The sequence below is a fragment of the Panicum hallii genome, chromosome 9 (genome assembly GCF_002211085.1).
Source record: "Panicum hallii strain FIL2 chromosome 9, PHallii_v3.1, whole genome shotgun sequence".
In the NCBI taxonomy this organism is placed as follows: Eukaryota; Viridiplantae; Streptophyta; class Magnoliopsida; order Poales; family Poaceae; genus Panicum; species Panicum hallii.
Genome location: NC_038050.1, coordinates 38,750,067 through 38,771,875, shown reverse-complemented (window position 1 = coordinate 38,771,875; position 21,809 = coordinate 38,750,067). Strand labels below are relative to the sequence as shown.

The 21,809-nt window shown below is 40.5% G+C and overlaps 2 protein-coding genes and 1 pseudogene across 3 annotated transcripts; 2 read left to right on the top strand and 1 right to left on the bottom strand.

Annotated features, from left to right (window-relative positions):
- The first annotated feature begins 450 nt into the window (after positions 1 to 450).
- LOC112872742 (maspardin) lies at positions 451 to 5,231 on the top strand. Of its 2 annotated transcripts, XR_003224727.1 has the most exons (10): positions 451 to 666; positions 1,538 to 1,663; positions 1,968 to 2,066; positions 2,487 to 2,629; positions 3,674 to 3,782; positions 4,007 to 4,114; positions 4,412 to 4,552; positions 4,628 to 4,858; positions 4,976 to 5,066; positions 5,139 to 5,231. XR_003224727.1 is itself a non-coding variant. In XM_025935805.1 (9 exons), the coding sequence occupies exons 1-8, from the start codon at positions 586 to 588 to the stop codon at positions 4,856 to 4,858; spliced, it is 1,038 nt and encodes a 345-aa protein (XP_025791590.1). In that variant the 5' UTR covers positions 451 to 585; the 3' UTR covers positions 4,976 to 5,231. The 2 variants fall into 2 exon arrangements, 1 of the variants encoding a protein (XP_025791590.1); XM_025935805.1 differs by having other exon boundaries at positions 4,976 to 5,231.
- A 3,664-nt stretch (positions 5,232 to 8,895) lies between these two features.
- On the top strand, positions 8,896 to 18,382 carry LOC112873622 (chloride conductance regulatory protein ICln-like). Its single transcript, XM_025936630.1, has 6 exons — positions 8,896 to 9,247; positions 15,735 to 15,852; positions 16,533 to 16,592; positions 16,831 to 16,890; positions 16,971 to 17,047; positions 17,931 to 18,382. The coding sequence occupies exons 1-6, from the start codon at positions 8,969 to 8,971 to the stop codon at positions 18,000 to 18,002; spliced, it is 666 nt and encodes a 221-aa protein (XP_025792415.1). The 5' UTR covers positions 8,896 to 8,968; the 3' UTR covers positions 18,003 to 18,382.
- Positions 18,383 to 18,719: 337 nt separating this feature from the next.
- Positions 18,720 to 21,563, bottom strand: LOC112873041 (annotated as a pseudogene).
- Between the last annotated feature and the right edge of the window lie 246 nt (positions 21,564 to 21,809).

Here is a 21,809-nt window from a genome sequence, read left to right as displayed (position 1 = left end):
ATCTAAGTGCACGTAAAATTTGAGCTTGAATAAAAATTTGTGCAAGGAGAAAAAAAATTATTACATCCTCTATCAATCCATATTTTTATTAATCTATATTTTTATTATAATTTTGGATACACCGGTCTAGATACTACGCCTACTTCTTGCATCTTGGTAACGGATCCTGCGGCGTCAACACTTCACAGTGGCTCTTTCACAAAAAAGCACTTCCGTGGCCCACCTGTCGGACCCAGGCCCCTCCGCATTGCGCCCGCGCGCCACCGAGAGAGCCAACACGCCGCGTAGGTGAGTTGTCCCGGTCGTTCAGCAATCATTCGTGCCACCTTTGTCCACGTCGTCCAGGACGAACGGGGGTGGGCCCTCGCTTCTCCAGTTACCAAAACAGTCTGCTCCAGCGCATGACCGGCCCCACCATGTCCGGTCCCACCGTCAGACAGGTGAAGCGGCCCCTCTCCCCCCCTGCTCCGCCCGCGTGGGTAACACTCGGCGCGATCCAGGCCGTCTCCTCCGCCTCCCTGATCTCCCCTCCCGCCGCTGCCGCAACGCCGCCGGCCGCTGCGAGCGAGAGAAAGAGGGAGATAGATGAAGGGCGTTGGTGGTGGCTTGGCGGCGCCGGGGGACTACGTCTACTTCAAGTCCATCGTCCCTCTTCACAAGATCTCCGTGAGTTCGCGCGCTCCCCGACTCCCTCCCTCCCTCCCACCCATCTCACTAGTCTACTAGCTCCCCCTCGCGCCGTCCGGGTTTCAGAGGTACGGGTACTCGGCATCAGGCGGCGCCGCTTGGTTCGGAGCTTAGTCGTTGTCTGATTTTGGGATGGATTGAAGCGAATTCAGTGTGAAGAGCTTTCTATGCTCCGCGATGGTTGATGTGGATTTGGTGTTTGGCAGACGCATTTGCTATTGGTTTTGGTTTGATCATTGTGGTGCTATTTATGGAGACAGTGGCTTTACCCGAACCTGATGATATGCTAACAGAGATTGCAATATTTATGCTTAATTTTGTGTTTAGGCGCATCATAATGGGGATCCCTGCCCACTACCGGGTGATTCTTGTGTGTTTATTATCCAACAATTCTATAGCTTCAAAAGTACCACCTGGTGGCTTGATGCACGCTTGAAAAGGATTAGCTCAAATTTCTCGAGTTATAGTTTATCAGCATCTCCATCTCTCTAGTCTGCTCAGTCAACTTATTTAGTAATGGAAGTTGATTTGCTGATCAAACTAGGTCTTACCTTAGGATACAATACAACAACCTTTATTTCATTGCTTGCTTGCATTAATCATGCGAATCATTGTGGATTTATTTTGTCTTGCCCACTTGTATGTGTATCCAGTAACAGATACGCATGGTAAACATCAATCTTTGATTACATGTCCCTGAGTTTTCCAGTCTGGAAATCGTGCATATCTTTGTCAACTCGTTAGAGTTTAAAATGCTTTAGTGGTTCTTGTTTAATATTTATTATTTTCTTCACTATTCAATATTTTTGCCTAGTTTCTGAGCTATTTCCTTTCATTGGAGAATTTGTAGATTGGGCCAAAACTGTGGCGGTACTATGACTTTGGGCCTAAGGTTGTGCCTCCTCTTGTCTGCATCCCAGGGATTGCAGGGACGGCTGATGTATACTATAAACAGATCATGTCCCTCTGTATGAAGGTACATACGTTCAGAAATGAATCTTTCCCTCCATCTGTCTATTCTTATTTCTATTATCTGAAATTTGATAGTTCATGTGTGCCTCTGTTAACTTGCTACCTAAATTATATTTATGTTTGGAGACAGCCAAAATGCCAAATTGTGTTAGTGTCATGAAGTCTGTCAACTTTCATTTGTGCATGCCCCCTTCAAATTTTACTACCAATTTTATTGTGGAGAAACCTATTTATCACTGTTGCCTGTGGTGTACTTAGTTGATTACAAGTGGAACTACTTGAAGATTTTTTTTTCAATTTTCTTACAGGGTTATCGAGTTATATCTATCGACGTTCCGCAAGTTTGGAATCACCATGAATGGATTCATTCATTTGAAAAATTCTTGGACTCCATGAACATCCATCATGTAAGGAAATTATGTTAATAAGGCTATTATGTTAATAAGGCACTGCCACTTGGTTTCTTTGCCACTCTTGTTTTTAGCACCCATTGTCTTAGAATTCCTTATGCATTTTTCACTCCCTACTTTTGCATTTGTAATTCTTTTTTAATTTTGTTTTTCATTTTTATTCAACTTTCCATCAGGACATACATACAAATGCAACCAAGATATAATGAGCAATCAGTGCAAAAATATTTATTATTGTTTAATTCTATTCTTTCTTGAAAAAAATGAGTACATGTTCGAGAAAAAAAATGAGTACATTAGGGCCAGTTATAGTTATTCCTTGTAAATGTACAGCAGAAGTCTTAATTTTACAAAACTGAATCCTGAGGTATTTCATTTCAATTGTGCATAGGTTGTGCTGACTGTATGAGAGTGCAGGTTCATATTTATGGTACATCTCTTGGTGGATTTTTGGCACAAATATTTGCTCAACACCGTCCAAGGAGAGTGAAGTCCTTGATCCTATCAAATACTTTTCTTGAGACACACAAGTTTGCAGCTGCCATGCCATGGTCTCCAGTGTATGTATAATCTTTTCGAAGGCCTTCTTCTAAGACTCTGAGAATCTGTATTACAAAGTAGTCATATACCGTGTATGCATCTGACACATCCTTTCATTTAAGTCATGTTGTTTCAAAGGCATTGGCATATGTTTCTTGCTAACACAAGGCTTACATTTCCATTATAATTTATCACTGATGGGATATATACACCCATCCTTTTTAAAAAGTTAACGATTTTAAGTCTGACAAAGCTTCACCATAAATCTGATGATGTACCAATTTCTGTGATTCTGTATAAGCTAACTGGAAAGTTAACTGAGTTAACCTTACTAATGTCAAGTCACTTCAAATTTATTTTATTGAAACCAGGAATTGATAGAGGGCTATCTAGAAATATTTCTTATTCTGCTGGAGAATATGTTTTTGCTACAAATATTTTTAGGCTACATTTGTTGTGTTCTGTGGAACACAAATGTTACCTTAAAACCCAGTTTTAATGCTTAAAGAAAACTTGCCTCTGTTATGCAGTTTTTATGTTCTGCGCTTATTTTTCAATGGTTTGACAGTATGATATCCAATGGTTTGACAGTTGATTTGTTAACTATTCTATGTGTTTCTGTACTTTGCAATGCAGCTGCATCTCCTTTTGCAATTTGGCTTAGAAAAACACTGCTAGCCAGACATGAAGATATGTTATTTGCAACAGTACTGAGCTAAATGAAGCATCTGACCTTCAACTATTGGTGATGCCATCGCTGTAGCTTAGATGATGTTAAGTGCTGACGTGCTGGCTATAATGGGTTGAAATGAAGCTGAATGATGTTCAATGAAACACATGGTGTGATGTCTGAAGAATAAACATAATGCAACTAAGAAACTCGGGTTCTCAGATCAACTTAAATAATTTTTCTTAAAAACTTTTTTTAACATCAGGTGATAGCATATGTTCAAATTTGTTGTTTGAGGAAAAGAATTGTTCAAACTTTGACTATGTAAAATCTTATTTATACTTGATATATAACTACTGAATAACTCTATCCAACAATTTTCTTTATATTGCAGTGTTAATTGGACCCCTTCTTTTTTGCTGAAGCGATACCTCTTGACAGGAATCCGAGATGGTCCCCATGAACCATTCATCGCAGACTCAGTAGATTTTGTTGTGGGTCAGGTTCGTATCAACTTTCAACACTCCTTTTATGTTTTTGCATTAACAGCACTTTCTAATTGACTTTGATATGTTATTTGTACAAGTAATCCAACTTGATGTGATATATGGTTAAATGTTGGTAGTTAGATGACGGATTTGAAGATAACAGCTCTTTTGTTTTTTTTCTTCATTGATCTTCTCTTTTCTACATGCCTTCTCATTTGATAACACCTTCTCCATTCCAGGTCGAGACATTGTCAAGAGATGACCTTTCGTCAAGGTTGATGTTAAATGTTAATGTTGCATCAGTTGGGTCATTGATGCAACCTGATTCACTCATCACAATAATGGATGTAAGTTATCTAAAATTCAACTGACTAGCAGAAACCTCATACATTAAGTTTCACATAGGCTTTTATTAGTTCTATATTCCATCAATTGGCTGCAAGACAGCTAGAGCCAAGGCTGTCTATATGGTTAACATAATATTCAGAAATTAGTTATCAACATTTATGAGTAGGTCGGGGGATAAGCATCTTTAATTTTGATTCCCTATTAATGAATTCCAAGATTAGCTCTTGCCATAATTCATGACTGTTGACACTCCAATACTTCTATGCTAACGGTGGGCAGTGAATATCTTTGCGCAGACAAACGACTACTCTGCTGTCCCCCAGCAGTTGAAGGACCAGTTGAATGAAAGGTATCCTGGTGCAAGGCGTGCTGTACTGAAGACTGGTGGTGATTTTCCCTTCCTGTCACGTCCAGATGAGGTTAATCTGTACCTTCAGGTATTGTGGACACGTTTTTTGTTTCCCTTTCATTGTTAGGGGACTTCACTAAAATAATTATCAAAACATTGCCAGCTACATTTGAGGCGAGTTGGTGTAGAACCAAGGCCAGATCTGGTCCAAGGTTTCACAAGAAATGGCACTGCTGGGGGTTCAAAGGATCAGAAGGATGTTGGGGACAGCTTTGGTGATAGCCCTGAAGACAATGGCCACCGTGGTTCAGGTGGCAGTGATCATGACGTGCGGTATCGTGGATTCGAATCACATGATTCTGATGAGCTGATACCAACAAGCACAATGTACTAGGTATGCTCGGCCCAATCCTGTAAGCTTCACTATGACAAATATAAATAAAATCATATTCACAATATACTATGTCGTTACTTTTTATGTTTCCTCAAGATAGTTGTTCCATATGTGCAGAAGTGGGTCCGTAGAAAATCATGGAAGCGCATGTCACACCTGCATTGGAGTCAGTGTTGCCACTGGGAAAGCCGAAACAGCGCCTCTGCAGGTGGAAAGGCACTTTTGTATGTTTGTATAATATGCTTGCCTTCTGTATTTACCCAATTTTCTGTGTATGTAGGCCTGTAAATTGGATTCCATTCCGTATATGATATGATTGTGATCGCCTAATTTTCTTGAAATAGAGGGGGAAAGTTACATACCTTAATGATTTTCTTCTGCGGTTTCTTGCCACTTATTTCAATTTCCGCGTGCTCACCTTGGTGTTGATTTCTGTCAAAATTGACCATGTCCCAGATGAACTGCTCATGCAAACTGCATTCTTATCGAGGGATGATTTGAGACTTGTAGTACTTTTTGTGTGTGTTTTATGTCAATTTGATTGAAAAGGATGTCTCGTGTGTCTGCGTATTAGAATTACTAAAGAATGGATACAGCGTGATCAAACGTTGTGTAATGTCAAAAGGATATAGTTAGCAAAGAAAAAGGTGTGCAAGACTGCTAACTTACCACGACCTATAAAATTTACGGCCTAGAACGTCATAGAAGAGTAACAATGCAACCATATTTCCCATTAATATGTTGCGGAGTCGGGAGTTTTAAATAAAAAGGTACTCAATTTTTCGTGGTGGTGAGGTAGTCGAAAAGCGAACAGCTGCCATGTCCACGTGTTGGGCAGCATCCTATTAGCTTTTTCTTCAAAAAATGCTGTATTTTCGACCGGTGTGTGAGGTGGCATGCTTTGAGTTGTTGGAGCTAACATGATTTAAGACCTGCTTGTTGGTGGCATTGTGAAGAGTTGCAGGAGGTAAAGCGATCTAGAACCTGTTAATTTTAGCTTTTCTTAAATGCTAGCCATTGGTCGTGGATTTCAAATGGCTGGACAGTTTTAAAAAAAAATTGCAAAACAGTTTCTCGGTGGCAATGTGGTAGTTTCAAGGATACTTTTAATACTTCGGGAGTGAGGAGAAACTGGTGAGCTCTTCTTCTTTTTTGGCTCCTCCCTAGTGTAACTTGTTTGGGGCTTCATGTGGGATTTTTTGAGTAAAGCTGTTTTATTTTTATAAGGCTCCACCAAAAGCTAGTGAACAAGTCGGTGAAAGAAGCCTTATCAAATAAGCCTAAGTGTTACTTCATGATGCATATTTTTTGTATCACTGCTGTATTTTTTCATTGATGTTTGCTTTTGGAGTTGAGAAGCTTTTTATCATTTAGAGTAATATTTCTGTTGGTGGTAGAAAAGATTAGGTGTTGAGATTGTTCCTATGCACTTGAAACATGTGATAAAAATATTATAAGACATTGGTCCTGTTGTTACAATATGTGTGGATTAAGACAATATTCTTGGAATTCTAAAAAAGGCAAGTGCTGTGAGGCTGCTGGGCGCACTTGCTAAGCTTAGCAGTTGAAAATCATGCTGCTGGTAATTTCTAGATAGTCTAAATCATTATTCTCAATCTTTTCATGTTTTTCTCTCAACCAAAGCAATTTTGCAATTTTTCAAAATATATACTCCTATTAAATCATGACTATTTTCTATTGATATGTTTCGTCCTTTGTATCTCAAATTCTAAAGGGAAACCTTACAAATGTTTAATCCTTTGTTGTATTTGATAGAGATTCTAATGGAGATTATATAAAGAGAGAAATGAACATACTTCTCACTGACTATTCATAACTATAAACTAATAATATAGTTTTTTAAAAAAATAGCCCCCCCTTCTCTTTTCTTCTGAAAATATATTACAATATTTTTGTTTGCTAGATGACACCGTCCGGTATCATCCGCTTCAAAAATCTAACCTCACCATGTTATTTGATTTTAAGTCACGTGTTAAATTGCCCATTGCGAACACAAGCTTTGCACAGTTGGCACGGTGAACGCGGCACTCGGCGGTTTGGCATTTCGCAGCTCCTACCGTTGTTGAGCAATTGATTGCTCAAGATTGTAATCGTAATAAAAGTCTCTCTTTTCCTCGCAAAAAAGATAAAAGATTCTCCCAATCCGGTTCATTCTAGAAAAAATATCGGATCAACTTGTCCTCATTACGTGCTAGGCTAGCTCATTTGCGATGAACCGGATCCACGAACCAAACATGCTGTTATTACTTTTGAAAATGCTTCGGACCGGTTGTCCGACGCGAGTCCACAAGATCACTTTTACCCCGCACACCGGATCCGAGTATCCGATGTTTCCTGTGAGTAAATCATCTCAAGTCCGCCTTCTCGTTTTTTTTCCTGTCTCTTACCATCATCGGCTCGCACGCTGATGGCTTCTCTCTCCTTCCCTTTAAACTCCAGCATGTCTATTTCTCTCAAGTAGCTAGAGCTCCTATGACCAGGCAGCAGCTGCAACACAGAGCTGCGAGATCTCCTTCCTCCATGCATGAGATTTGAAATGAGACATCATCCTGTGTCTGTGTGTTCTTCCCCTCACTCTCTCTCTCTCTCTGATCTGTAGAGGAGCCAGGACTTAGGCTGCCGCCTTCTTCACCAAGTCTATCAAGGAACGGTGAAATCCATGGTATCCTCTCCTTCTCCACCATCCTCGGCCACCGGCCAAGCAGAATGTAGGCCCGGCCTTCCCTTAGCTACCACGGAGGAGGTAGATGTCCACCACCGGCTTTTATCATCAATTGAGTAAAAGTGCACATCGGATATTGCAATTGGTGTTTTAAAATGTTGCGATCGGTGAATGTTGATGTTGTATGTATGATTATTAGATTTTTTTCATCCTAGATATTACAATAGGTGACTTGTATCCTTGCAGAGCTCTTCCTGATGTCGTGCTCTTCTTTTTTTTACGTTGATTGCTGCATGAAGGATGCTATTTTCCAGTGGGATTTGTTCTATAGGAATTAGTTGATAAAAAGCAATTTTTTCATATTTATTGATGTTGCAAACTATATCTAAACATATTATAAAATAAATTTTTGATATTGCATATGGCATTTCTAGATGTTATTTCTAGATGTTATGAAAGATCTTACCTGCTCAACAAAGTTTTAAATGTCGTTTTAACATGATATGCATGTTGTAGTGGGAAATTTTATCCCAAAATCAGATGGTAAGAGTTATTTTTTATACATGGTATTTTTATGTTGCAAGTGATGACCTATAATATTGCAATAATTATATTTAAATGTTGTGACGGAGCGTCTGATGAAAAATATCTCATCAAACATCCGAACGCTAGTAGCTCTGTACTACTTTCCTCATTCTCCAATAGATTTCCCAACGAAAATATGACCCTACCTAAAAGTAAAGTTAAAATTTGTTGGGGACACTCTTCAATGGTGGTTTTTGCTACAAACCACTAAAAAAAAGTTGTCTTTGCCAAAAGACATTGCAAAACTGTGGTAATTAATTGTAGGACACTGCAACCTATATTTGATTTTAGTAGAAAGGCACCGGAATTGATTATCCTACCCTTACTTTCACCGAACTTATCTCATCCTACCCGATTTGATCTATAAGACGGATCGGCGCTGGCTCCTCCAGAATCGAGTGCCGCGGCAACTCGTGCAGACCCTGCACAGGGATCGAGCATGTGTGCTTTTTTTTTTCTGGCCGCGAAGAAGTTGACTCAGCTACCAGACTACAAGGCGAGGGTAATTTAGTCAATTTCAATAGTTTTATGATAAAATAGAGTATAATATTAGATCCAGTGTCCAGCAGCAAATTATTGTATTGTATTTTTTTTAGTGTCATGCACTAAAGATAAGGTTTTTATTATCCAGTAGCAAAAGTCATCTTTGAATGGTGTCCGGGAGCCAATTTTGCCAAAAGTAAAAGAAAACAGAAATATGATCCAAACAAAAACGTATAAAATGAAAATGTACTAGAACCCAACTAGGCTCAAAACCTCTCATAAGCCCAAAACCCTAGCTTCCCTTTCATTTTCCCTCCGAGCTCACTCTGCCACCGCCGCTAGGCGCTATTCCAGCATCCATGGTGCTCGGCCTCTACCCCTTCGCCGATATCGCCGCCGACGGTGCTCCCCGCCTCGACGCAGCAGCCGGGGAGGAGCTCGTCCGCGTCGAGCGCGCCGCTGCGCTCGCCCTCGGCCCCCGCGCGCCGGAGCCACCGGGGAGCCTCTTCCTCACAACTAGGAGAGTGATATGGGTCGGTGAGGGCGGCATGGGCTATGCCGTGGACTTCATCGCCGTCTCGCTCCACGCCGTGTCGCGCGACCCTGAGGCGTACCCATCCCCTTGCATCTACACGCAGGTTAATTTCTGGACCTCTTTGTTAGTTGGTTTCTGATTTGAGTGCTAGTTTGGTGCTCATGTCTGTTAAGGAAGGTAGATTCCTTGTATTGAAGAAAATGATAGTAGATTTGGTAGTATTTTCTATATGGATACCAGCCACATTGCCACGGGAATGCAAGGTTCGGTTGGGTTTATTGCGCATATGACTCATATGAGAGAGATGCTAGCCATGGGCTGGTTAAAAATAAATTGAGGCAAATATGGAGTGCATAGCTTCAAGACGGCAAAAGTAAATTAAGGTGATATTTACACTATGAGATGAGATTAAAATACTGATCGAAGTTAGTGAGTAGCACCGTAGCATGCAGATTGGAGTCATCTGAGTGGGGATAAGTGTTGCATGTGATGCTCTTAGTCTACTAGCTTATTTTACATCAGAGACCATTAATACTTAATTGAAACGTCTTATTGGCAGTTACAGTTGATTGATGACTGATTGGTGAGCACAATTGTTTCAGTCCTTATTTGGTGTTGTCGTTCAGTATAGTTGATACATGCCATGTTTAGTTTCATTTGTTTTAGTTTGGAACGTTTCGTGGTGCTAGCTTTTGGCTCAGACCCCTTGCATAAGAAGTTTTTAAATGCTGTAAACTGTTGCTATCCTTTTTATTTTAATGAAACAGAAGAATTGTTTTTTTAAATGCTATCTTATCCAAAATGTTAACTTCGTTTATGGGACTTTTAGGTTCGATATGAGTCTTCCCAATATGATATACATTCATTGTAATATGCATATGATCAGCTGTTTATCTTCTTATCCATTATAGTAATCGTTAATTTCAGTCAGGAATGACCTTTGCTACAGAACTTGTAACTCATAATCCAACTGCTGTGCTAACTTGTTTGTTTATTTGGCCTATGTTAAATTATTTTGTGGTCTATCTTATTTGTTTCGGCAAGTAGGTATTTTAAACAATTTTGTATGATATGTTGATGGGTGATGGCAGAGTGTTTCCCCCTTGTTTCTTTATCATATAGAGTTAGTTGATTTTAGCATGCAGTGAATACAACAAATGATTTGTAGATGATTCTTTTAAGTTTTAATGTAAACTGTCTAAGCCTGATCATGTTTATGATAATCTTGAATAGATGTATGCATGTAGCATGGATGGTTTCTGCTAGAAAATAGTCCAAGTGGACATTTTCCATATTGCTCCCGTGTGCTGATTCTGTTGTAGATTAGGATTTCCATATTGGGGACTAGGGAATCAAGTAGTTGCAACTATGGGTTTCTTTTGGTAACTTGTTATCAAGTATAGTGGGTTTTATCAATCAGGGTTAGTTCTTACCGGTTTCTGGTACTGTTTATCTGTATCAAATGTCTGAGTTTGTTAGTTGTTTCAATTTTTGGCATGATTTAAGAAGTATAACCAGGCATGTTGTTTGGAGTTATATTTGATAAGAAAGATAAAAAATTCAATTTACCTATGTTCATGTGTTGGTGTGGCTAAAATAGCAAATCCGAAGACTCGAAGGCTGTTTGCAACTATTTTCATCTTAACTGCATCTAATCTTGTAGATCTGGCATATTGGCCTAGATTATTCGCAGCATAAACAAATGTGCTTGATATTTTCTGAAATGCCCCTTTATCTAGTATAGTTGTGTGACAATTATTGTTTGTTCTAAATCCTGTCACACCTACAAGGAAACAATATTTTGCTGTGCTCCTATTGGCAGTTCAAGAGGCAAATCTATGCACTATCATTTTATAATTGTACACTTTTCTTTGTATACTGTCCATGTTATAATTTTTGCAGCAAAAAATAATTCAAGAATCAATAACAACAACAACAACAACAACTTAGCCTTTTGTCCCAAGCAAGTTGGGGTAGGCTAGAGATGAAACCCACAGAAAACAAGAATAAGAAACACAAAAAGGGCACAAGCCAAAGGAAGAGTTAGGGGTTAAACAAAAAGTAACAAAGGTCACGGTTCAGGTACGTTAATTGCTAATCTCCAAGCGCCCCTATCCATAGCTAATTCCTTAGCGATATTCCACTCCTTAAGGTCTCTCTTAACCGTCTCGTCCCAAGTTAGTCTAGGCCTACCTCTACCTCTCTTTACCGCTTTAAAACTCCACTACACACTGGCGTCTCGGGAGGCCTCCGTTGTACATGTCCAAACCATCTCAACCGATGTTGAATCACCTTCTCCTCGATAGGTGCCACCCCTACCCTATCTCGAATCTCTTCGTTCCGGACTCTATCCCTTCTTGTATGCCTGCAGAACCAACGCAGCATACGCATCTCTGCTACACTCAGTTGCTGGACATGTCGCCTTTTTGTAGGCCAACATTCAGCACCGTATAGCATCGCCGGGCGGATTGCCGTCCTATAGAACTTACCTTTTAGCCTCTGTGGCATCTTCTTGTCACAGAGGATGCCCGAAGCCTGCCGCCACTTCAACCAACCGGCTGAAATTCTATGTCTAACATCTTCATCAATGTCTCTATCTTTCTGAAGCATTGATCCTAAATACCGGAAAGTATCCTTCTTGGCCACCACTTGACCTTTGAGGCTAACGTCCCCATCCTCATGCCTAGTCGGGCTAAAGTCGCACATCATATACTCGGTCTTGGTCCTACTCAGTCTGAACCCCCTCGACTCTAGCGTGTGTCTCCACAGCTCTAACTTCATATTAACCCCTGCCCTACTCTCGTCAACTAGCACCACATCATCAGCAAAGAGCATACACCAGGGGATATCACCCTGTATGTCCCTTGTGACCTCATCCATCACCAAAGCAAATAGATAAGGGCTCAGTGCTGACCCCTGATGTAGCCCTATTTTAATTGGAAAGTCACTGGTATCGCCATCACATGTTCGAACACAAGTCATCGCATCCTTGTACATATCCTTGATGAGGGTAATATACTTATTTGGGACTTTGTGTTTTTCCAAGGCCCACCACATGACGTCTCTCGGTACTTTGCCATACGCCTTCTCTAGGTCAATAAAGACCATGTGTAAGTCCTTCTTCTCCTCTCTATATCTCTCCATCAACTGTCGTACTAAGAAAATCGCCTCTATGGTCGACCTCCTAGGCATGAACCCAAACTGGTTTTGGGTCACCCTTGTCAATCTTTTTAGGCGATGCTCGATAACCCTCTCCCAAAGCTTCATCGTATGGCTCATCAGGTTAATCCCCCGGTAGTTAGTACAACTTTGAACATCTCCCTTGTTCTTGAAGATCGGTACTAATATACTTCTCCTCCATTCCTCCGGCATCTTGTTTGACCGGAAAATTAGGTTAAAAAGCTTAGTTAACCATACTACCGCCCTCTCGCCCAGGCATCTCCACACCTCAATGGGGATGCCATCGGGGCCCATCGCTTTACCTCGCTTCATCCTCTTCAAGGCCTCTCCGATCTCTGCCTCCTGAATCCTCCTTACAAAGCGTCTGTTGGTATCATCAAATGAGTTGTCCAACTCGAAGGTAGGACCCTCATTTTCTCCATTAAACAACTTGTCGAAGTATTCTCGCCATCTGTCCTTGATCTCCTCATCCTTCACCAGAAGTCGATCTGTCCCATCCTTGATGCATTTGATTTGGTTTATGTCCCTTGTCTTCCTCACGCGGGTCCTAGCTATCCTATAAATGTCCTTCTCTCCTTCCTTCGTACCTAGCCGTTGATAAAGGTCATCAAAAGCCTGACCTTTCGCTACACTTACAGCTCGCTTTGCAGACCTCTTCGCTACTCTATAGCTCTCGATGTTGGTTGCGCTCTTGTCGAGGTGAAGGCGTTTGAAACACTCCTTCTTCTCCTTAATAGCCCTTTGCACCTCGTCATTCCACCACTAACTCTCTTTCACTTCCTGCTTGCCTCCCCTACTCACACCAAACACTTCTGAGGCCACCTTCCGAACACATGTCGCCATCTTTAGCCACATATCATCTACATCTGCTCCTTCTTCTCAAGGCCCCTCGCCTAGCATCCTCTCCTTAAATGTTTGTGCCTCTTCCCCTCTAAGCTTCCACCACTTCGTTCTCGCAATCTTGGCACGTTTGTCCCGGTGGGTACGTACCCGAAAACGAAAATCCGCCACCACAAGCTTGTGTTGGGGGACAACACACTCCCCAGGTATCACCTTACAATCTAAGAAGGCACGTCTATCCTCTCTCCTAGCAAGGATAAAATCGATTTGGCTCGAGTATTGTCCACTATGGAAGATCACTAGGTGGGACTCCCTCTTTCTAAAGAGGGTATTCGCTAACAGCAGGTCGTAGGACAACGCAAAATTCAAAACATCCTCCCCCCCTCGTTCCTACTACCATACCCGAAACCCCCGTGTACTCGCTCATATCGTACATTAGTCGCACCCACATGGCCATTGAGATCTCCTCCTATAAAGAGCTTCTCACTAATAGGCACGGTACTAACCATGCTGTCAAGATTTTCCCAGAACTGACTCTTGGAGCTCTCACTAAGATCTACCTGAGGTGCATAGGCACTGATCACATTCAGAACCAAATCTCCAATGACTAACCGCACTAGGATAATCCAGTCGCCTTGCCTCCTAACATCTACAACTCCATCCTTAAGGCTCTTATCGATCAAGATGCCTACACCATTCCTACCCGAAGTTGTCCCTGTGTACCAAAGCTTGAAGCCAGAACCCTCCACCTCCTTCGCCTTCTGGCCCTTCCATTTAGTCTCCTGCACGCATAGAATATTTACACGCCTCCTAATTGCTACATCGACTAGTTCTCTTAACTTACCTGTTAGAGACCCTACGTTCCAACTACCTAGACGAATCCTAGTTGGCTCGGCTAGCTTCCTTATTAAAAAATAATTCAAGAAAGCTTTGTGAAATTTGTATCTATCATCCTTATTTTGCATGAGTTTCTCTTTACATGTTAGAAACTAGTGCAGCCTCTCTACCATGACATTTATTTTTGAAATAAGGACTCTGCTCTCTATACACAAATTCAGTAATGTGGATGTAAAAATTATGATTAACATCGCTGTCAAACATAAGTAATATTTGACGTGGATGCAACGAGAACAAAGCCTTTTAGCCCAAGCAAGTTGGGGTAGGCTAGAGATGAGAAACCCACAAGAGTCTGTGAGTGGCTCTTGCTGGATTCATCTGTAACCTACGCAGTGGCGAATCGGTGAAGCTACAGCTTGCCATTGGGGTCAACCGACCCGGCGACTTCTGGCTAAGTCCACGTGCATGCATCCTTTCGCATTGCAGCTTTGACCCTGTTGGAAAACCAATTTTGACCCTGGCCAATCCAATCATCAGAAGCTCAGTCTTTTGTTCTCCAATTTGCCGTAGCCCAAATAGAATCAGAGAAAGCAGAGAGATCCAATAACATGTGCCCAATTTAACACAACCAGCCTATGAGCCTACCATGCCTCACCTGGATCCTATAGAAAAAGAAGAAACGCGCGACCAGCAGCCCATACATCTACACATAGGTCGATAAATTTCTGAGTTCTGACCTCTCCTCAAGCTGCTGCTCCCCCCTTCCTCATCCTCATCACCCGTGCATGCTAGTGGCAAGGCACTCGGTCAGTCTCAACCTAAACCACCCCAACTTACAATTCAATTTCTCGCTAAATTTTATGACAGTTAGTTTAAGAATCACAATTGTCCATCCACTAGTGAGAGTGCACACCTGGTTTTCTTACCTGAACAATCCATCTCAGGTTTGGATCTTTTCAGTTATGAGGGCATGCTTATTTTTATTCTATCCTTCTAGGCAGAACGTAGCAAGAAACTAATATTAATATTTTGTGGTTATGCTTATTTCATATGTACTTTATAATTTAAGTATGTCAAGTGGTTTAATACTCTCCGTCTCAGAACATAGCTAGCTTTAGCATTCAAATTTTGTCCTACTACTATTTTTGAGCTGAGGTTAGTTGCAACCTGTGTTCAGTCCAAAATACCCCTTGAAATAGGTTCCCCAAACAATACTCCTCTATCTGCACTAATGAATTGCTGCGTAATTAGCACCTTCATTTTGATTTTTTAATCGCACACATGCTGGCAAACTTGGTGGCAATGTTGGCTACCAGAGATGCTTGCAAACAAATATGGCAGGCATACAGGCCCACTATGCGCACCAGAGTGGCATACCTTCTGCAGCGGAACATGTTAGTAAAGGTCAAATTAGTCTTAAATTTTTCCCTTAATCTGCCTTGAAAAAGAAAAGGCCTAAATCTAGCTACATTCTAAATGAATAACTTTTAGTGACTTTAATAAGACAACATTTCATTCGCTACATGCTTCTATATTTGCTGACCCCGGCGACCAATTTTTCGGGCTTCACCCCTGAGTCTACCCAACTTTCTGGGACGAAGGGCACTGTTGTTGTTGTATCCCCATCAAGCATCACTAATCTGAATATACTGTGAATCAATTTACAGTCTCTGATACACAGGAGACAATTTCTGTCATGTTCTTGTACTAATATTTTGTCTTGGACTTTGCAGATTGAGACAGAAGCTGGCTCCGATGAGGAGTCTGATGAATCAGATTCTGAAGTAAATGGAGAAATACAGCTCTCAAAAGTCACTGAGATGCGCATCATACCATCGGATCCTGATCAATGTATCCTTTTTTGTGTTAGATTGTCTAATCAAGGTGTTTGTTTCTTTTAGGACAATGTCTTTTATGTCTGATGCTCCTATATTGGTTTCATAGTTGCTGCAATTTTTTTTTGCTGAGAATTAAATGTATCCATTTTCATTTATGTATTCACGCAAGTTTTTGTGCATTCTTGTCACTGTAATGACTAGTGCTTGTGCTTTACCTTCTTAAAGAATACTTAGTTAGGTTATATTTGTAGTTGTGCTGTAAATGCTTTGTTCAACTTGACAGAGGAATTCTATCCTGTAATGGTAATGAATTTGGTTCAATCATGTTTGTATGATTCATTTACAAATATATATTAGTTGGCGTCAACAGTCTGTGAGGAATGACCATATTTGCCTAATGTAGGAAGGTCATATTACTTTTCCCAATTGATGCATAAGAGTGGTTCCAAGTACTCAGTAAAATTCCATATACAAAATATCAGTGTACTTGTATCTTTGTATCGGATTAGCATTAAGACACCTTTTGTCAGTGCCAGTTTGACCATGCGAACTGCTATGGTCATTGGGGCAGATATTCATCTGCATTTCTACCTGAATTATTATTCATTGTGGCAATGTCAATAAAGTGACTTGTACAATTTTGTGATCATTCTATGTTATCTATATTTCTTGGATCCTTGACATACTTTTCAGTGGACAGACTCTTTGAAGCATTCTCCCATTGTGCTGAGTTGAACCCTGATCCTAATTCCGGTACATTACTGCCATAAGCTCATAATTTGTACACCTTTGGGAATAGGTGACTCTCTGCTCATTGACGATGGTGCACAGGCACCACCCTAGAAAAGTCTTCACTTGTAATCAGCTAATTTTGACCACTTTAAACAGCTAGTAATGGTAAAGTTACAAATATGTGCACTACCATATATTTCCATCTAGCTTTGCCTCTGTTTGAAAATGTGCTCTTTTCATGTGTTTTTTCAATTGTCAGAGAGTGACGAAGAGAATGGCTGGGTTCATGGTGATGAAGGTGATGAAGATATGACGGATGGTAAGCATTCTTTCTGCATTTCTGCTGCAGGTTTTCTGCATCTTGAGCATAACAATTATTTATTTTTTTCTGGCATTCAGGAAGCGATGCCGAGTTTTCAGATGTCAACCCAATAGGTCAAACTGATGACCGCGACATTACTCATGCTGTAGTTGAGGTAAGTATTGTTTTTAAATACTGTTGCACTTTCCATTCCTCCTTTGCATGATTAGCTTCAACATGCAATATAATTCTTCAGTCGCTGGAGATAGCGATTTTGTTTAGTCTTTTCTTTTATGAGACAACACTTCTGTTTAGACTGACTTGTAATTTCTTTTTTGATGTGGCAGCGTTAACTAGTCCTTATCTTCCTCTTTGTGACCTCTGTCGTTCTTATAAATTCTCCAGCCTTTAATTTGTTTAATTTTATCTTTAGCCTTTGCATCTTCTGCTACCTTATATAGCTTGGGGTTATTGTGGCAGAACTGGAGAACAGTTTAGCTGTGACATGGTATAGAAAGTTGTGGCACCATTTAACTCAAGTCACGATCCTAACCAAAATCCAGTACCTTGGAGGATTTTTTAAATCAACCAGAGCATAGTAGAGGGGCGTACTCTTTGTTTACATCCATTAGTGTGTAAGGGTTTCAATGCGGACTTTGATGGGGATCAAATGGCTGTTCATCTACCTTTATCCTTGGAAGCTCAGGCGGAAGCCCGTTTACTTATGTTTTCTCATTTGAATCTCCTGTCTTCCGCTATTGGAGATCCTATTTGTGTGCCAACCCAAGACATGCTTACCGGACTTTATGTATTATCATGTTATTTAGGTTCTGTCAAGCCATTTGCAAGTCATCTTGTACTGCCATGAAACATGTTAAGGAATAGGTCATCCATAAATTTGACCTAAATCATTATCCTGACTGTCAGTTAACTTTTGAAGTTGAAACACAGCCTACAACTTCACTCCTTGATCCATTAAATCCAGATCCATCTTTCTTTTATTACCCTGTTTGAAACATTTTTTTAACATAAATGATTTTTTATCTCTATACGTGCAGCTCCAGATCAACGATCAACGTTTTCAGGATGCAGAGGAAGCAGACGAGGAGAGCCACAGAAACGGGCATTAGAAATCATCTTATTACCTCTCAAGGGAACCATGTAATTGGTTCATTGTACATCACCGTTCCCCTGATGCAGCATGGCATGCCATAGTATTTTCACTTCTTTTTTACCATTCTCTTTCTTGTGGGCCAGCTTGTAAACATGCATCGATGGCAACATATTTGTGAAAAGGTCTTGCTACTGGTCAAGAAACATTTTAGTTGTAGTCTTGTAGAGCATGCTGAAGATGATAGAATGGAGACGAAAGAGCTACTTTCGTTTGTTGTACGTGTGGTGTTCCGTGGTACATGCATGATCATCTAGGTAGTGTTTGGTTGGATGAATAGATTCTATCCTGTATGTGTTGTTCAAGCTGATCGAATGGTCCTGGATGGTTTGATTCAAATTGTCTGTTTGGTAGCACGTATGAAATGATTTAGTTTTTTGTTTGCTTCATTGGATGGAATGGTACAGGATGGTACGAGATTTTGTTTGGTTGAATGAATGGTTCTGGACTTTACCTCTACATAATCACACATAATTCAACTTATGAAATCAGATAACACATGCAGCATCGAAGTTTATATCTCAAGTTCCATAAAATAGTTGCAAATGTAATTTCAAAATACTAAGTTCCATAAATAGCAACCACCACCCGTGCTTACATGTCATCAACCACCATTGTAGCAAGTTTGTGGTTAGTAAAATATACTGCAGCAACATCATCCTAACAATTACCATTGCATGTCCACCCGTGCTTACATGCCATCAACCACTATTGTAACAAGTTTGTGGTTAGCAAAATATATATCAAAATCACCAAGACGACCTAACAACTACAAGCATCACATGTGTTTTGTCTTTAGCTACCATTTTTAACAGTTTGGTGGTTACCAAAATACACTACACTTTAGCACCTACTCATCAGGACCACAAAGGTGCTGCTTGATGTACCTCGCAACCCACACCATCTTTGATGACAAACGTATATTGTAGAAGCGCCTTGCAAGTGATGGATGTTCGCACAAATAAGCATAGTAGTAATCTAGATGCGCCTCATCAAATCCAGGAATACTCATCATGTCATCATACAACCCTTCAGGAATGCCATCATCTTCTTTCACCACCTTCTCTATAGCTGCTGCAAGATTCCCAAGACCCTCACTCATTATACTGACCATTGCAATATTTGGATCCTCAACAGCAGCTACTTTATACTTCTTTGCTGGTGGTGGTTTAGTTCCAGAACTCCCTGTACCATTTGTGTTAGCTGAAAATGTCATCTCATCAGCCCCAGGTGGTGAACCTCCTCCTTGTTCATCTGTTTCAGCACCATCTTTAGTCTCTTGTGGTGCATTTTCTGTTGCAGTCACCTCTGAGGCAAGAGGGTCACTAGCCCCCTTAGCATATGCACCTGTTGCCAAGCTATTGCCAAAAATAGTTGCCATCTCATGGTAGTGCTCAATTGGACAGTTCAGATATTTAGCATCATCATGATGAATCTAGCACATAATTCATATATGCTATCATGTTTCAAGAATGTAGCAGCAATTATAAAGCAGAAAATATGACAGCAATTGTAGAAGAAAACTAACCCGAATGTGAGCAAGGTAATATTCTCGTTCAAGGCTTATAGTGCAAGTTTCTTCATCCCAAAGTGCTCCACTCAAAATTTTCAGCTTCTGAATCTTTCCATATGTCCTTTTCCACTTCCTCAAATGATTACCAACTTGAGTGCCGGTGACATGATAACCCATGTTCTCGTTCAAAGCTCTTGCACAACCATTAAGATGAACTTGTTTGAAGCCTGTTGAAGTTTTGGTGCCATTGGACACAAGCTGAGCTAAGTGCTGGAGCATGTAGCTCGACATGGCACTTGGCCATACAAGACCACCACCATTTGCACCCAAGTTGTCGGCCTGCTGGTCAAGGTCCATCTCCTACAAGTATTTGAGAGTACAATGGTAAACTGACACTAAAATATACTACAAATATTCAGCAATAAGTAAAATGAGTGAATGGGCAGCACATTTGAGTCATAAGAACCATAACAAAACAGTAATTAAATTGTAAAAAACAATACAACATTAAAATAACTAGTAAATGATAAGCTGTAATGAGAAACTTCAATGAAAAACAGCACCAGAAATGAGAGAATTGCCAGCACATTTGACTCATAAGAACCATAACAAAACAGTAATTAAATTGTCCAAGAAAATAGTACAGCATTACAATAAGTAGTACATAACATTAGAAATACACACCACTCAAGTTCTGCTATTACATAAATTATTTATTGATACACAAATACCACACTACTGTTGACTATAGTAGTTTTGACGATCTGCCCACATTGTTTCAGCAATCATTTGCCTCTTATCAACCATGACCCTATGGTCATTTGCGAGTTGCCTAGCTGTCCTGCGAGGGTTGGGAGTCCAATTGGTTTCCGGTAAGATGAAGCGATCTGTTCCTTGAGAAAGAGCCCAGTTGTGAAGAATGGCACAAGCTATGACAATATCAACTTGAATCGGAAAAGGAAAGAATGGGCTTGCATCATCAAGAATTTTAAACCTCCTTTTGAGTGATCCAAAGGCACGCTCTACAGTTACTAGCAAAGAAGAGTGCCGGAGATTGAATAATTTCTCTGCATTTTGAACTGGATTGTTCCCCCACTCATTCAAATGGTACCTTACACCATGAAAAGGTGGCATGAAGCCAGGATGAAGCCAAGTTTTGCTCCATATCTAGCATCAACTAAATAGAATTTTCCTAGGATATTACCAATATATTGTCAAAAATGGGTTCAGATGAATCGGTACTGTTATGGGTATAAAATTCTAGAACAAATATGTTACCTTCAGGGACTCGAAGGCCATTCGGACGCTCTAGTGCATCTGCTAAAACCACAGCATCATATGCTGTCCCCTCCCAACCAGCTAGCATCATTCGGACTCGAAGTCGAAATCTACCGCTGCCATCACATTTTGTGTAGGAAATGACTTCCTACCACGAAAGGCTGCTTCCATAGACTTACTAACAGATGCCCTTATATGTGTTGTGTCAATGGCACCGATACAATCCTATAATGACATAGTACAAAATGGAATCAACAAGTACAAGCAATAATTCTAACCACCTATAACTCAGTTTCAGCTATATACCTTAAAATATGGATCCCATCTTGGGTTTCCGGTGATTTTGGAAGGGGTCTCCAATGAAGGTGGACGGATAAGCTCATTGCTTAGCTGACCTATAGCATGAAGAACTAATCCAAAATACCGGCTAACTGTTTCACCTGACCTAGTGAAATTAGTACCAACTAGTCTATTTTTCAAGCTGTGTCCAACTGTGTTAAAAAATATTGCAACTTGTTCCTCGACACATACATGTAAGGTGTCACAAAGCAATGAGCGTTCACGTAACACTTGACACAATCGAAAGAAAGGTACTCTCTTGAGCCGTAGCATTTTTGTGCATGTTATAGCATCCTTGTAAATCTTCAAATTTAGGTAGTCAATCCTAGTTTTATCTCTCTCCTCCGTTGGCCCGTAGGTAATTCGTTTTCTTTTCTTGTTAAGTACCATCGAGCTCACAAACAAAACTGTCATACAAGTAGCAGAATACGCAGCAGCACTTAAAATAACCTTTACTAATTTAGCTTCCTTCTATCCATCTACAGCACCACGACAGTACACACATGAATCAAATATTGCAAAATATAACAGCATAACAGAACTAAAATTAATGCTCATGCTAGAACTCTGCAGAAAACAAAAAACCCATGTACAAGGGGTGAGGTCCTTCATATTTTTCATACCTTCAACAAAAAC